Consider the following 17658-nt stretch of genomic DNA (forward strand, 5'->3'; position numbering starts at 1 on the left):
TGCCGGTGTTGGACTGGGGTGTACAAAGTTAAAAATCACACAACACCAGGTTATAGTCCAACAGGTTTAATTGGAAGCACACTAGCTTTCGGAGCGACGCTCCTTCATCAGGTGATATGATCGAGCCCTCCACTATCACCTGATGAAGGAGCGTCGCTCCGAAAGCTAGTGTGCTTCCAATTAAACCTGTTGGACTATAACCTGGTGTTGTGTGATTTTTAACGAAATAGAAGGATTTTGTGTTTATGTTCAATTTTAGATTTAGCAATAGTACAGAACTGAATATATTCTTTGCTATATTACAAAGACCAAATAAATATGTATTAGTACTGGCCACTGATCTGTTAACTGTCTGTAATAAATTCTGGTCTGAACCATGGTTGAATGCAATTTTCCTCCCTTTCAAGCGAGGTAAATGATGGTGATGCAAGACATACCTGGTAAAATAAACTGAATTTGCAAGGCTGTCAATTGTAATCCTGCACACAATACAGGTTAACAATTATTGCATAAGGTGCAGCCTGGGGGCCTCCTTCATAGGAGTCACCTGTAACACTGAAACAAGGAAATCTATCTCGTGTAAAAATGGCAAAATATGAAGTATAGGTGCAGACTTTTCTGCACTGATACATCCCTAAATTTTTTCAACTAACTGGTCCAAAGAAAAATGATATTTTACAGTAGTTTAGACCAGCATTGGCTAAAGTCCTAGATTTTTCCTTTAGTCTTTAATGCTGATATTATTAATAACGTTTCCATATAGGATAAGAAACTGTCTTACCTCTCCACTCTGTCGATCATGGTCCATGCAGGGTTGCCCATCTTTTGGAGAATAAATCGTGTACCTGAGAAAAGAGCTCATATTTAAAATAGAACAATCCTCTTTCTAAAGAACACTGATCATCTAAGAGGGCTGTGACCCTTTAGAACTCCTTGCCACTCTGTAGAGGCAAAGTCCTTCTGTACATTTAAGGTTGAGTGAGATAGATTCTTGTTCAGTACGGGAAATCAAAGGTTATGGGGCAAGGACAGAAGGAATGTTCTTTCAGCTGTGATTCTATTGAATGACAGAGCAGGCTCAAGTAGCCAAATGCACTGCTCCTGTTCCTGTTTCTATTGGTCTTATGGTTATCATTTTGAAATGGACTACAAGTATATACTTCCAGAATTCTATTCACTAAATAGATATAAACCACTGAAAAATTAGAATGAAGACAAAATAAGACATTTTGAAACCCCTTATAGATTTAGGATGATGTAACTGTTCTATAGAACACAAATCATTTACAAAATACCTGAGAGAGGGAGGAGTAACATTCTATATATAAATATTTTTCTGAAGGGCTGTCTCCAGGCACACTCCAAGACAGACTTCCTTCTTAATGTCTTCTGCCTTGTTATTGGAACCAGAACCATTCTTTTCTGCTCCTCTAAGAATCTCTGCCTTTGGTTTAAACGCCTTCAGTAATTTGGCTGTTACCTCAGGCAAATTCAGGAGAAATATAACACCTTTCTAATGTTCAATTCACAAGCTCAGCCCTCCCTGCCCCACCAGTCTCTGCCTGCAGTCACTCCCCATGCATCTGCATCCTTTGAGGTTCCGTCTGTCCTGCTAATTCTAAAATTCTATCAGATTTGACTGTGCCTTCAGAACGTGGCATGACAGCCACCCACCAACTATCAAGTTACTACCCCTCATTTTTAGTTCTGTTTAATACCCAGTAATATACATTATGTTGAAGAAAATTTAAAGATTTTCCTGCACACAAGGAGCTCTACAGAAATCCAAGTTCTGACAGCCGAGTTAATCTGATGAAGGCGCAGAGCTTCGAAAGCTTGTGATTTCAAATAAACCTGGTGTCATGTCACTTCTGACCTAATTATTACATAATTAGGGATGAGAATTGGTGTTATACCATCAACCTTTTGCTTGCGAGCCATCAGAAAATAGGAGTTTTCAAACATCTGCAGAATGAGGGAAGGAACTAAAAAGCTGATTGTTCCCTGTAAACTATGCTACAGCTCTCCCTTCTATGTTGTGTGTCTGGCATCTAAACTTCAACCCCCCCGGACTATGTCAGAGATCAGGAATACAGTGTGTGAGCATGTTGGAAACAGATTCAAATTCATCATTGATTGCTACAACACATTGATACCTTACTGAAACTAGAGAAGCAGACACATGAAAGATGCTACTTACAATTGAGAGATTGAACAAAAGAGCAGAAACAAAGTATAAATGGAGTACCTTCATAAACTTAATGATACTATTCTTTCAAGTCTGGAAGAAATTATTCACCATGAACAAGCATGTCAAAAAGGCACATTCCATTTGGTGCAGCATCAATGTCAAAAGTCCATACCTTTTACCAAACTTGATTTTTTTCTTCTCTTTTAAAATCAGAAATTGCCATTTCACAAACGAATCATAAAAGGGGTTTACATTTGTGGTGATGAAGGAGCGTCGCCAATCAATCTGTTACAGTTCACACAATATGAAATTAAATTCCTCAATGTTAAACCGAGATGACTTAACACTATGAAATCTTTGTGGAACAAATTTTCAGTTACTAGTCAGTGAGTATAATGAATCACTTTGTATCTTAACACCAGCCAGAAACTCTTCCTAACCCAACTAGTACCTCCCCCTACCCAAACAATGGTTGGAGCTAGGCTTTAGATAACAAGACTTATTGACCTCATTGCACTTTCAGAGTCAGAATTTTCCCAAAGTATCAGTACATCCTCATTGGGTCAGGTTGCACAGGAAAGCTCCTTCTACACTTTCCAAGTGTATCGCTCAACCTCCACCAGAGGATAAAATTTTTTACTGTATCAGCTGCTTTGTTCCCATTTTCCATCTAAGCTATTCTCAAAAGCCAGGCAGCCAATTTATTTGTGAATATAGGAACATGTGAGGGAAGGTTATACTCATTTGAAAAAAAAAATCAGATTATCTATCAATCCACATTGAAACCTAGATTAAAATATGACAGCATATGAACCCAAAAGCACATTTTAATTCATGACGTATATCTGGGTCTTACTGCCTTACAATAAAGCAGGCATTTAAATTATTATGGGAAGAAAATAGAAGTTCACTGAGTTTTATGTTTAACTTATCAAGAGACACGATACAAACTTTTAATCCCATTTTCTTCAAGTCCTGGACAGCCATCGTCGGAAAGTAATCAAGCCAGTGTTCAGCCTCTGCAAACTTCACAATCTCTTCATCAGACAGACCCAGAGATTTCATAATCATCCATTGGAACTTAGCTCCACCACTCTTAGCAGCAGCTTTACTCTGAAGATTCATGGAGGAAACATAAATGATATCAACCAAACGATAACTGCAGAAGCAAATCTTCAAACATTGAAAGGTCAATTCTGACAAATTTTTCTCATCTCAGTTTTCAATGGAGTTAGTAACATTTAATGTCCATTGAATTTAATGAATGACCTGGACAAAATGGGAAATCGTCCATGTTGATAGGAACAATTAAAAAAGATTCAAAGTGCCGAATCTGAGAGAGACTGGAGAGCTCCAAGAGGGTGTCCCAATGTCTGAAGTACAAAAACTAGAGCAACTAATGACAAAAACTAATAGAATGTTATCAGTTATTGTAAAGTAAATTGAATACAAAAAAGGAAGAATATGCTTAAGTTATGCTAGGTATTGGTGACAGTACAGCTAGTTATCATACAGAGTATAACAAAATGGATAAATACAGTGGAAACAGTTCAGAGAAGATTGACTAGATTGTTATCTGCAATGAGTGGGTTATCTTATTAGGAAATGTTTGACAGGCTAGGATTGGACCCATTGAAATTTAGAAGAATAAGGAGGCTACTTGATTGAAATATGCAAGGTGTGGGGTCTCAACATGGTGGATGTGGAAGGGATTTTTTCTTTTACATGAGAATCTAGAACAAAGGGTCACTGTTTGAAAGTAACAGATCACACACGGAAAACAGAGATAGATTAGAGGATAGCGAGTCTTCGAAGCTCTTCCTCAAATGGCAGCAGAAGCACCCTTCTTGAATATTTTAAAGACAGAATTAGATTCTTGACAAGCAAGGTGGCAAAAGGTTACGAAAGGCAGACAAAAATGTGAAGTATTCAGATCTTCCATGATCTTATCGAATGGCAGAGGATGCTCAAGAGGCCATGTGACCCAGTCCTGTTCTTAATCATTCCTGATGAAGGGCTTTTGCTGATACATTGATTCCCCTGCTCCTCGGATGCTGCCTGACCTGCTGTGCTTTTCCAGCACCACACTCTCGACTCTGACCTCCAGCATCTGCTGTCCTCACTTTCTCCCTGTTCTTAATTAGTCTGGTTATCAAACCTTAAAGATTATCTAGTGAAAACTATAAATACCTAACAGCACAGGACAGATTCCATGCTTACATGAAAACATAACAGTATTCTAAAATGACCACTTCTGCCTCAAAGTAATTCATACACATTACAAAGAAGCCATTACTGTACAATTTCAAAACAAGTCAACAGAAACAGAATATTCCCAAATTTCACCTACTAGCATTCACCCAACCATTTAAAAAATTGTTTTTGCTCTATTTTAGTTTTTTTTCTATAAAATTGCCCGATTGATGATGTGTAGGCAGTCTACTGTCACTGTAAATGGCTTTTGGAGTTATACCTTGTTATTCAGCAGAAGTCAAAATTACAGCTGCAATCAAGGAACTCATAATACTCATATGCATTGTACTTATAGCTACTTAATATAAAGATTAAAAAGGAGACTTTCATGTTTGAAAATATAAAGATTAAAAAGGAGATTTTCATGTTTGAACTTATTTAACATTTTTGTCAAATATTAACGTCACACATGTTTTGGTAAATCAAATAATAACATTCCGTACCTTTTTGCCCTTTGCCTTATCCTTAATAATCGTTTCTTCCTGATTTTTTGTTGGTGACTCTTCCTCCTCTTCCTCCTCCTCTGGAAATTGAGGCGGATTACCATACAACTCCAGCTCCCGCTTCAGTTTATCAGCACAGGCCTGGTGTTTCACACAAAGAGAAAGAAAGCCACTTGTGACAAATTCAACTCATAGCACCCAAAGTCTTGAAAGTCAAACTTGTGTAAAACCAGAAAACGTTGGACATGTACAAGTACATCAGATCCTGACAAAGCATCATACATGGAATTATAACCATACTGCTTTGTGATTCAATAATTATTCCACCTTTTTTTTTTCCAGTTTGGGTATCCATGGCAACATTTGCTATTCACGTTTGTTTCTAATTGACAAGTTATAATATTTTAATGGAGTAATGTATTGCTCCTACCTTGGTGGTGCAGCACCCAAAAGCTCCAACTGCAGGCTATAACATCATTGATATGAAATTGCTTGAATTTTCCACTTTTTTTTAAGATTGAATAAGGGAATAGAAGCTACTTCTTACCAGCCTAATAGATTCGAATCACAGGAAACTTCTGACCCAAATGGCTCAGTATCCCAACTAATTATACATTTGCCCATTGTACCATTTAAGGATTTCAGAATACAGATTTGTTTACAGTCTAAATTGAGTTTTTGGCGACATGGTATGATATTAAGCTTTAGAATTTGATCAATCATAGGTTCAAACTATGGTCAGTGTTCAAATAGGCAAGTCAACACAAGCTGGAGAAATAGTGTCATACTCCCAGCTAGCCATTTCTGATAGTTACCGAGCAGTATCTAGAGTATGCTGGGAGTGTGTTGAAATATGAGGACAGAGCTGGAAACAACTATACTGGGCATGGTTCGTGTTGATAAATAGTTCCGTGTTGATTACATTGTTGCGATTTGACAGCAGCCATCATCTGTGCACTTCCACCAGAGACTATTTATTTTTAATAAGAGGACACTAACAAAAAGTGTACGTTCAAAAATAACTGGATTCTGGTTAGCCAAGTTATGCTTGCAAAGCACTCTGATTAGCTTAGTCAAGTTTGTGAAGCACTTCAAACTCAAAATTCACTATTTTGTTCTTTTGACTGAACGGAATATCCAAAATGCAACGTAAACTTTTTGGTCTGAAATTCATGTACATTATTAAAAATTAAAGCAAAAGTTTAATTCCTAATTAAAGTTTAAACGATTTTGGTACAATATATAGAAAGCTAAAAGGCAGGAACAAACTAACGTTAACCAAGAGTAACTAAAGCAATAAAAAGTGAAATGAATAACACATATAGCCAGATATCTAACCTTGATGGGCATGCCTGTGCAATGCAATCCAAAAGGAAACAGGCATCTTCTTCCCTTTAAACGCTGAAATCCTACAGCAAACTGGAAAAAAGGTGAGAGATAAAATACAAGTTATAAATGATATCTGCAAGTATCCCAATCAAGTCAACTCAATACTGCACAACAGGTTGCTACTCATCACATTTAACTCCCACCCAGTGACAATTAGAGCTGGTATTTACATTAACCTTTTTACAGCCAGGGGCTGAGGAAGGAGACCCAGGAAGTAAAATCTTTACTTGCTTTTAGATGTATTCACAAAGTGATTCATTGCAAAATGTACAGCTCCAAAGTTTGCGACTCATCACGAATATCATAAATGTCTTTCTCCATCTCTCTCCAGATGCCATGCCCAAAGAAGGAACCGATGACCACAGGCCTTGGTCCATGATAATGCTTAATAAGGTACAGCAGTGGTTTGCCATTGTCTTCTGCAGAATGGGTGACCAGACTTTCCCACTCTTATCTGCCATCCACCATATTGGAAGGATTTACAGGTCGATAATTAACTCATTTGACTACGCTATGAAGTCACTCAACTATCAAATCCTGGAGTGTAACTTAAAAGCAGAGCTTCTTCTTCAGAAGCAAAGACACTACCTGTTGTGCCACAAGATCTCCTCACACAACATCTTACCCAGGATCAAACTGCAGACTCTTATATTAAAAGCAAACATAATAATCACTACACTATGGAAGTCAGCGACAAACTGTCTCTGTATTCCTTTTAAACAAATTTCTTAAAATTAACCTCATTAATTCATGAACCACTCCTTCAAGGGATACTGTTTAGATTTCAACTCCATTTACTGCCATGATGGTTTTGAATCAAAGGCCCCAACACATGAGACTGCGCAATTGGATTACTAGTCTAATGACATTAAACTATGCTGCAGCACAAGTAGTTATCTAATAAGTGTGTTTCACCTGTACACATTTAACCCAAGATATGCAATTAATAATTTAGTCTGCTCATTCACAAAGTTTCCTGATTGACCTATTCTGTTAATTTTCAGAAAACTGGAAATATGCAAGTTAAATATAATCAGGTACTATGAAAGCAGGTCTATGAAAGCTTGTTCATTTACATGCTAGGTACAAACAGTCACATGGCAATGTCTTGTTCTTCTCCAAATCTCCTGGTATTCTCCAAATACCGCAAACATAAAAATGCCATTAGCTAAGTTGTATTTACATGGAAGTGATTCAATATGCTTCCACTCTCAATTATTTCTTTGTCTTTCTGCAGTATTTGGTAATCCTGTTCCTATTGGGAAAGAGCAGAAACCGTGCAGTATTCTGTACAAGTGGGAATCTTGGGACATAAATAGACCATTCAGTCCATTGAGCCTGCCTGAGGATTCTAGATCATGGCTAATTTACCTCCTCAATGCCATTTTCACTGCATGTCCTCCATGTCTCTGAAAATCATGAGTCTCCAGAATCCCATCGACTTCTGTCTTGAACCTTGCTGAATGATTGAACTTCACAGTTCTCGAGTCGAGAATTACAAAGATTGATCACCCTCAGTTGAAGGAATTCTTCAACTCAACCCTTAAATCACCTGCCCCTTATCCTGAGACCATGTCCTTGACTCTAGAAATACTACCTTGAACAAATATCTCATCTTTTTCCAACTTGCGATGCTCCACGAGACACCTGTAAGTTTCAATCAGATCACCTCTATTTCTTCAAAACTGCACAGAATACAGACCCAGTTTCCTCAATTTCTCCTCAGAAAACATTGTCATCCGAGGCTTTAATTTGGAACATCTCCATTTAACTCCCTCTATCCTTCCACAGAGGAAGGCCAAACCAGACGAAATACTGAGATCACACCATGGCTCTGTCCAACTTCAGCAAGACATCTTTACTTCAACACTTAAATCCCCTCAAAATAACTGACAACATATTGTTCGCCATTCGAATTGCTCATAGTATCTGACATCTAGATTTTAGTGATTCAGAGAAAAGGACATTTAGTTCTCTTGGGATATCTGCACTTTCTAATCACTCATAATTTGTGAACCAAGAAGCTTTATTTTTTCCCTACCAAAATGAATAATTTCCATGCTTATTTACAATATATTCTGATTATTTTCTTCTAGTCCATTCACTTAATCCGTTAAATTCTTTCAAAGCTTCAATGCACCTTCTTTACAGTCTGGGTCACCAACCAGTTTGAGGTCATCAGCAAGTTTGAAATTCTGTTCTGGAAATTCAGAACAATAAGAGTCACACGAGACTCAAAATATTAATTCTATTTCTCTCTCCACAGGTTCTGCCGAGCTTGCTGAGCTTCTCCAACATTTTCTGTGTTTGTATCAGATTTTCAACATCTGCAGTATTTTGCTTTAATCTTGTATACTTACCTCTTGCATGTTACCTTATCAAAAATCTTCTGAAAGTCCAAATATGTTTCAGCAACTGGCCCTCCATTGTCTATAGTACAACTAACAGTCAGAAAATTCCAAGAAAACAACTTGATAAGGTTTCCCTTTCATAAATCCATTTCTATTCTTCCCAAGTTTGCAGTTTATGTATCACCTCCTTTGTAATAGATTCTAATATTTTCCCTCCTGTGGGCATTAAGTGACAATTTTTATCAATCTGTGCTCCTTTAAAATTATTGGAGGAGCTGCCTATCCAATAAACTTAGTTGTCAAATAAGAATACAACTCCACTTGTTTTTGTCCTTGGTTTCTTGAAAGAAATATTCCACCGAGATTAGAAAATAACAAAAATTCTTCGCCCAACATCTCAGAATATTTTTAAACTTTTGTTTAAAGTTGCTTTAACAAAATCTTGGTCAGAAAGACAACTGAAAATCTTAAGATGAATCATGACAACATGCAATCAGTCTCAGTAAAGAAAGAAAAAAAAAGACATACCTCACATTTAGACAAAGAGAAAGTATGGCCAAGATGAAGTCGCCCATTCATGTATGGATAGGGAAAAGTTACCATATACTTGGGCTGACTGTAAAATATAAAGGTAATGAGCAACAAGTCAGGAAAATCAATCACTAGGGCTCTGCAATGCTACCCAATTAAAAAGGTGATTGACAACATCAGGTGCAATATCTGGAGAACCACACGCCTTAAATCTTACAAGATTTCATATATCACACCACAGAAATCCTTCAAATGCTCCCCAAAACTTTCTTCTGATGAGCTCTGGGCAAGGGATTATCATCTTAGAATTCAAATCGAAACTCATGCTATTAAGCTTAAACTATGTTGAGAATAGAACCTCATAAAAAGGCCTGTAGCCTTATTGTGTGGGAAACTATTCTTTGGGGCAGCAAAAAAATAAAGTACAGTCTAATCTTAATAACCTGCTCAGTGCTCAAGGTTCTGTCAGAAACACGCTCCATAACTCTTTACAGTCTTGACCCATCCATGAACGAAAGAGCAGAATTTCAGAAGTGAGATTACAGTGACTGTCCTTTACACCAAGGGCAAATATCTGAGCAAGTGTGTCATTGAGGAGCACTCAAAATCGAAACCAATGCCAATCAGTGGCAGTGAGGTGGTGGTGGGGGATATCTTTAGCATAGTGGGAGTCACACCTAACACAAAGAGAACTGCAGCTGTTGGAGATCAATTAGAGATTAATTTAGATAAATGTGAGGTGCTGCATTTTGGGAAAGCAAATCTTAGCAGGACTTACACACTTAATGGTAAGGTCCTCGGGAGTGTTGTTGAACAAAGTGCAGGTTCATAGCTCCATGAAAGTGGAGTCGCAGGTAGATAGGATAGTGAAGGTGGTGTTTGGTATGCTTTCCTTTATTGGTCAGAGTATTGAGTACAGGAGTTGGGAGGTCATGTTGCGGCTGTACAGGACATTGGTTAGGCCGCTGTTGGAATATTGCATGCAATTCTGGTCTCCTTCCTATCGGAAAGATGTTGTGAAACTTGAAAGGGTTCAGATGAGATTTACAAGGATATTGCCAGGGTTGGAGGATTTGAGCTAAAGGGAGAGGTTGATTTGGTTAGGGATCTTTTACTTGGAGCGTCGGAGGCTGAGGGGTGATCTTGCAGAGGTTTATAAAATTATGAGGGGCATGGATAGGGTAAATAGACAAGGTCTTTTCCCTGGGGTGGGGGAGTCAAGAACGAGAGGTGTTAGGTCTAGGGTGAGAGGGGAAAGATATAAAAGAGACCTAAGGGGCAACATTTTCATATAGAGGGTGGTACTGTGGAATGAGCTGCCAGAGGAAGTGGTGGAGGCTAGTACAATTGCAACATTTAAAAGGCATCTGGACAGGTATATGAATAGGAAGGGGTGAGGGATATGGGTCAGGTGCTGGCAGGTGGATTGGGATATCTGGTCAGCATGGATGAGTTGGACCGAAGGTTCTGTTTCCATGCTGTACATCTCTATGACTCTAGGATATCAATGCTAGAGTGACAAACATCTACATCTTCATGATCTTGCTTCAATTGCAAGGGTAAAAGATGGAATGTTCTTTGATATTTGGACCGTTCAGTTCCATTCAAATAATGAAGCTGTCTGTGTACTCACGCAGAAAGACTTGGAAAATAGTCAGATTTGGATTGATAGATGGCATTCAATATTTCTGCATTAAAGATGCCAAGCAATGACTTCTCTGAAGAGAACTGACTACTTCCCTTGATATTAAGACTATAAGACATAGGAGTGGAAGTCCATAAGACATAGGAGTGGAAGTAAGGCCATTCGACCCAACGAGTCCACTCCGCCATTTAATCATGGCTGATGGGCATTTCAATTCCACTTACCCGCATTCTCCCCGCAGCCTTTAATTCCTTGTGGCATGAAGAATTTATCAATCTCTGCCTTGAAGACATTTAGCATCCCGGCCTCCACTGCACTCTGCGGCAATAAATTCCACAGGCCCAACACTCTCTGGCTGAAGAAATGTCTCCGCACTTCTGTTCTGAATTGACCCCCTCTAATTCTAAGGCTGTGCCCACGGGTCCTAGTCTCCTCGCCTAACGGAACCAATTTCTTAGCATCCACCCTTTCCAAGCCAAGTATTATCTTGTAAGTTTCTATTAGATCTACCCTTAACCTTCTAAACTCCAATGAGTACAACCCCAGGATCCTCAGCCATTCCTCGTACGTTAGACCTACCATTCCAGGGATCATCCATGTGAATCTCCGTTGGACACGCTCCAGTGCCAGGACATCCCTCCTGAGGTGTGGGGGCCAAAACTGGACACAGTACTCCAAATGGGGCCTAACCAGAGCTTTATAAAGTCTCAGTAGCACATCGCTGCTTTTATATTCAATGGCATTATCATCAGAGGATTCCCCACAACATTCTAGGAATGGCTAATAATGAGAAACATAATTGGACAGGACAGATAAATTCTGTGGCTATAAAAGTGGGACAGAGGTCAGGAATTTTGCAATGAATGCCTCATCTCATCTCCCAAGAGACTTTTCATCAGTTGTATAGCACAAGGGAACAAAGTATTGCATCAATGTAGCAAACTGAAGAGAAAATTCTGAGGTACTTAACAGCAATTTTACAAGAATACGTAGACATATAGCTACACTCCACAATCTTAAAGCAGATGGCTGAAAACTTGGTCAAAGACTTAGGTTTTAATGTGTGCCATAAAGGAGGAAGGAGGTCTCTTAAAATCACTTATGGCTATTGCTATTGGGCCAGCATTAGGTGCTGTCCCCATTTTCCTTCAAGGCAAGCTGCCTTCTGGAATCACTGCAGTCAATGTGCTGCAGATGGCCCACAATGTCCTGAGGGAACTCAAGGATTTTGACACAGCCACAGTGAAGTTATAGTGATATAGTCCCAAGTCAGGATGGTGTGTGCAAGGGTACTTGCAGGCGTTTCCATGTAGCTGCTGCTCGTCCTTCTAGATAGAATTGTTGTGAATTTACAAGTGCTGTCTGAGGATCTTTGGTGAATTTCTGCAGGGCATCTTGTAGATAGTACACACTTCTGCAACTGAGTATTAGTGGATGTGATGCCAACACAGCAGGCTTCTTTGACTTACACGGGGTTAAGCTTCTTGAGTGCTGTTGGAGCTGCAATCAATCAAGTAGAGGGGGAGGGAAGGAATTTCAAAGTATATGGCTGAGGCAGCTGAAGGCATACTCACTGGTGATTTAAGGAAAATGACCACGGAATGACCATTCAAAATTCTGCAAATGTGGAACAGACTGGCCAGATTCAAGGGTGGAAAATGCAAGCCCAATATTTAAAAAAGGAGGAAGGGAGAAAAACAGGAAATTGCAGATGTTGAAGGAATCCCAGAGCAATTCTCGCCCAGCTGTATGCCACTGTGCAATCAACTCTGCTAGGTCTGTCCTGCCTGTGGGATAGGACATACCAGTAGACTCTTAATTCCAGGTATTTCTTGAATTCAAATTCCATCGTTTGTCCAAAGGAAATCGGCTCAGTTTCTGGATTAATCGTACTGCAGTAATACCACCAAGCTAATGACTCTCCACATTGCACTGAAACCATTAGAGGTTCAAATATCACCATCCTAATTCTAACACACATCACCTCCACATATTCACTAAGTGAAAATCCTGGAACTATTGACTTAAAAGCATTGTCAACACACAAGTTACAGGTCCACCAACCTCTACTTGGAACATCTAGGGGTGGGTGATAAATGCCAGTCTTGACAGTGAATTCTACATCATGAATAAATCAGCTGCGATGTCAATGAATGGCAGGGCAGACGTGATGGGCTGAATAGCCTACCCTAATCTTATGGTGTTGATCAAAAATACATCATAATTAATCAAATTAAATTGTTAAATGTTTCAGAAATTAAGAATGTGATTTGCACTAAGTGAGATAAGAGAAATTAACCTTACAAACTTTAAAAATTTATAAAATCATGAAGGTGAGGTTAATAGCCAAGGTTTTTTTTCCCGTAAAGTTAGAGGGCCCAGACTTAAGGTGAGAGGGGAAGATTTAAAAGGGACCAAAGGGACTGTTTCTGTGCTGTATGACTATGACTGTCCTTGACATCAAGGCAACACTTAACTGTGTGTGGCATCACAGGCCATTAGCAAAATTAAAGTCAGTGGGAGTCAAGAGCAAAAATGCTTGGAATCATGCTTAACACAAAGAAAGACAGCTGCAGTCTTTGAAGACCAATCAATGCGGTCCAAGGACATTACTGCAGGAGTCCCTCGGTGTAGTATCCTAGACCTAATCATCTTCAGTCATTTCATCACTCAATCATAAGTTCACATGTGGGGATATTTGCTAATAGTTGCAGAGTGCATGGTACTATTCCCCATTCTTCAGATACAGTACCAAGACGAGACAACATTCAGGCCTGAACGAACATGCACACCAGAATTGAATTTTCTCTCAACAGTCAAAGGCAGCGAATCCCCCACTTTCAACATCCTGATGTTACTATTAACTAGAAATACATTGGCCACAAGAACAGTCCAGAGGCTAGGAATACTGCAAACAAGTAACTCAACTCCTGACTCTTCAAAGCCTGACCACTGTCTGTAAGGTACAAATGAGGATTGTGATGAGATACTTCCTACTTGCCTGGATTTCATTCATTCACGGGATGAGGGCATTACCGGCCAATACTTATTGCCAATCACAAAGGACAGTTAAGAGTTAACCACATTGCTGTCAGTCTACAGTCACGTGTAGTCCAGAATATGTAAAGATGGCAGTTTCGTTCCCTAAAGGACATTAGTGAACCAAAAAGGTTTTGCCAACAATCGACAATGGATCCATGGTCGCCATTAGACTCTTAATTCCAGTTCTCCCTTATTATTAAATTCTGCCTTGGTAGAATGCCAACACAAGTCCCCAGAACATTCCCTGGGTCTCTGGATTAACAGTCCAGTGATAAATAATCCAAGTGCACAATGAGTGCAGTTGCAACAAAGAAGCTTTACACTATCCAGGCCAAAGCAGCCCGCTTGATTGGCACCACATCCACTCACTTCACCACCAATGCTCGGTAGCAGCAGTGTGCACCATCTCCAAGGAACAGTGCTGAAATTCAAAAGTCCTTCGACATCACCTTCTAAACCTACAACCATCTAGAGGGACAAGGGCAGCATGTAAATGGGAACACCACTACCTGTGAGTTCTCCTCTAAGACACTCACCATGCTGACTTGGAAATATATCCTTCCTTCAAATGTCACTCAGTCAAATCCTGGAATTCTCTTCTTAATGGCATTGTGAGCGTACCTGCAGCTTATAACCTACAGTGGTTCAAGAAGCCAGCTCACCACCACCTTCTCAAGGGCAACTAGGGATAAGCAATAAATGTTGGCTCGCCAGCAGTGCACATGGTCCCCATGTGAATTTTTTTTTTAAAAAAGGTGCAATTTGAGAATGTTATGCAATACTCTCCAATTCTTTGTTGAGTGTAGCTCCAACATTTAAACCTGACACCATCCAAAACAAAGCAGCTTGCTTGACTGGCATCCAATTCACTGCAGACAGTCTGAAAAGGTTCTCTCTCTCTCAAGAAGTGAAGTGCAAGGCACTTCAACTGCAAGGCACGAGTACCAAGAATTAAAAGGTAACAAAAATTTACTTGCGTTGGCAGCCCATTAAACCACCTGACCAGGCATGATCTCAGATTAAATCTGCATATTAAGTACTCGCAAAGGAATCTGAACTGTACATGATTTTATTGTGCGTTCTGGATAACTTTAAACTTTGTATATTCATACGGAAGACTAACTGCATGACAGTTGCATGCTTATTATTTTCCTCAGGGTTAGCAGATAATAAAATTGCTCGCTTCCATTCAAGTAAACCATGCGATCGGATCCTTATTGCTTACAGTAAAAAAAAACAATGTTTAACTGGAGAAAGTCAGAGGCGTAAGTTCTTCTCAGCATGAGCCGTAGTTGCAGGCAACTGAGAAGGCTGATAAAGAAGGGACCCAAGTTCACTCACCTCACTTCCTTGTCACACATGCCTTAATACAAAATCAAAAAGACAAGAAACCTCACAAAATAGCTATTGATAACCACCGACCTTACCAGTATTATCTTACCTACTCTCGGCACTCCTTGGGTTCACAGCATCAATTTCAAACAAGTTACTTTCATCCCATTTTTTCTGGATGTCTTTTTCAATCCTCTTCAGATAGTCAACCTTAGCAGTTCCTTTGCGTTCCTTTCGAGGTGAAAATTTTAAAAGATATAAAATATTATAAGTTTTCCAAATCATTAAATTGCAATAGACTTCTCATTCCTGAAGTCCATAACTTATCAGTCCTGGGACAATGAATGACTCACAGTCAGGGAGAAACAGACTGACTTCTGTGAGCAGACAGTTACAGAATCAGAAAGTTTTGGGTTCAAGTGCCACTCCAGAGATTTCAGCACATAATCGCATAAGAGTTCCTTTGGAAACTCAGCATCCCCTACAGTGCAGCACTTCACAAGTACGAGACACTACGTCGATTCACGTGCCCTGGACTCTGGACCCTGGACCATAACATGCATGATAAAGTTCTGACAGAGTGTGGCTGCAACTGATCACAACAAACCATAATTTGAGATCTCTTGCCCCCGCATCGTGAATCCCCATCGTCCCCTCGAAATTCAGGTCACATCTCTCCCAGCAGGCATCCTCACTGACCCCCGGGTCACCACTCCCCAAGCAGGTACCCTCACTGACCCCCAGGTCACCACTCCCCCAGCAGGTACCCTCACTGACATCCGGGTCACACCTCTCACAGCAGGTACCCTCACTCACCCCTGGGTCACCACTCTCCCAGCAGCTGGCTTCACTGACCTCCGGGTCACCACTCCGCCAGCAGGTATCCTCACTGACCCTCGGGTCACACCTCTCCCAGCAGGTATCCTCACTGACCTCCGGGTCACACTTCTCCCAGCAGGTACTCTCACTGACACCTGGGTCACACTCCCCCAGCAGGTATCCTCACTGTCCCCCGGGTCACCACTCTGCCCAGTAGGTATTCTCACTGTCCCCCGGGTCACTCTCCCCCAGCAGGTATCCTCACTGATCACTGGGTCACACTCCCCCAGCAGGTATCCTCACTGATCCCTGGGTCACTCTCCCCCAGCAGGTATCCTCACTGATCCCTGGGTCACTCTCCCCCAGCAGGTATCCTCACTGATCCCTGGGTCACTCTCCCCCAGCAGGTATCCTCACTGATCCCTGGGTCACTCTCCCCCAGCAGGTATCCTCACTGATCCCTGGGTCACTCTCCCCCAGCAGGTATCCTCACTGACCCCTGGGTCACACTCCCCCAGCAGGTACCCTCACTGACCCCTGGGTCACACTCCCCCAGCAGGTACCCTCACTGACCCCTGGGTCACACTCCCCCAGCAGGTACCCTCACTGACCCCTGGGTCACACTCCCCCAGCAGGTATCCTCACTGACCCCTGGGTCACTCTCCCCCAGCAGGTACCCTCACTGACCCCTGGGTCACACTGCCCCAGCAGGTACCCTCACTGACCCCTGGGTCACACTCCCCCAGCAGGTACCCTCACTGACCCCTGGGTCACACTCCCCCAGCAGGTATCCTCACTGACCCCTGGGTCACTCTCCCCCAGCAGGTACCCTCACTGACCCCTGGGTCACTCTCCCCCAGCAGGTATCCTCACTGATCCCTGGGTCACTCTCCCCCAGCAGGTACCCTCACTGATCCCTGGGTCACACTCCCCCAGCAGGTATCCTCACTGACCCCTGGGTCACACTCCCCCAGCAGGTACCCTCACTGATCCCTGGGTCACTCTCCCCCAGCAGGTATCCTCACTGATCCCTGGGTCACTCTCCCCCAGCAGGTACCCTCACTGATCCCTGGGTCACTCTCCCCCAGCAGGTACCCTCACTGACCCCTGGGTCACTCTCCCCCAGCAGGTACCCTCACTGACCCCTGGGTCACTCTCCCCCAGCAGGTATCCTTACTGACCCCTGGGTCACACTCCCCCAGCAGGTACCCTCACTGACCCCTGGGTCACACTCCCCCAGCAGGTACCCTCACTGACCCCTGGGTCACTCTCCCCCAGCAGGTACCCTCACTGACCCCTGGGTCACACTCCCCCAGGAGGGGTACCTTCCCTCATTTCTGGAACAGTTAGTGACCTGTCACTCTCCACGGGCCTGAGTGAGGACGGCACTTTCTCACTGTTACCCTCAAGTTCCGATGTGAAACGGCTTCGGCCAGCCTTCCAGGACCACAACAACACTAACACACATGAAGGCTCCGAGTGGTGAGAACTCACCGTCATGGTGAAACGTGTAACAGACAGACACCCGGCTTCTCTCACTCCCCTCACCACCAAGTGGGACACGCCTGCGCCGGTCCGCCGCGCAGCATGCTGGGTGTTGTAGTCTTCTCCCGCGCGGCCTTAACGCGTCATCGGGCGGTCCATGTCTCGTGCAGTGCCTAC

General features: G+C 41.8%; 1 protein-coding gene across 2 annotated transcripts in view; it reads right to left on the bottom strand.

Annotated features, from left to right (window-relative positions):
- lars1b (leucyl-tRNA synthetase 1b) overlaps positions 1-17560 on the bottom strand; it is a 55994-nt gene extending 38434 nt beyond the window's left edge. For both annotated transcript variants that reach the window (XM_087995198.1, XM_043703255.2), the window contains exons 1-8: positions 17491-17560; positions 15287-15408; positions 9156-9243; positions 6226-6306; positions 4888-5028; positions 3143-3304; positions 2364-2476; positions 782-845 (exon numbers count right to left, since the gene is read on the bottom strand). In XM_087995198.1, the coding sequence (XP_087851324.1) occupies positions 782-845; positions 2364-2476; positions 3143-3304; positions 4888-5028; positions 6226-6306; positions 9156-9243; positions 15287-15408; positions 17491-17496 (777 nt within the window). In that variant the 5' untranslated portion in view covers positions 17497-17560. The remainder of the gene's footprint in view (positions 1-781; positions 846-2363; positions 2477-3142; positions 3305-4887; positions 5029-6225; positions 6307-9155; positions 9244-15286; positions 15409-17490) is intronic.
- Between the last annotated feature and the right edge of the window lie 98 nt (positions 17561-17658).

This window comes from Chiloscyllium plagiosum, unplaced genomic scaffold (assembly GCF_037043375.1).
Source record: "Chiloscyllium plagiosum isolate Xiang-an unplaced genomic scaffold, Cpla_swu_hap1 HiC_scaffold_16, whole genome shotgun sequence".
NCBI lineage: Eukaryota > Metazoa > Chordata > Chondrichthyes > Orectolobiformes > Hemiscylliidae > Chiloscyllium > Chiloscyllium plagiosum.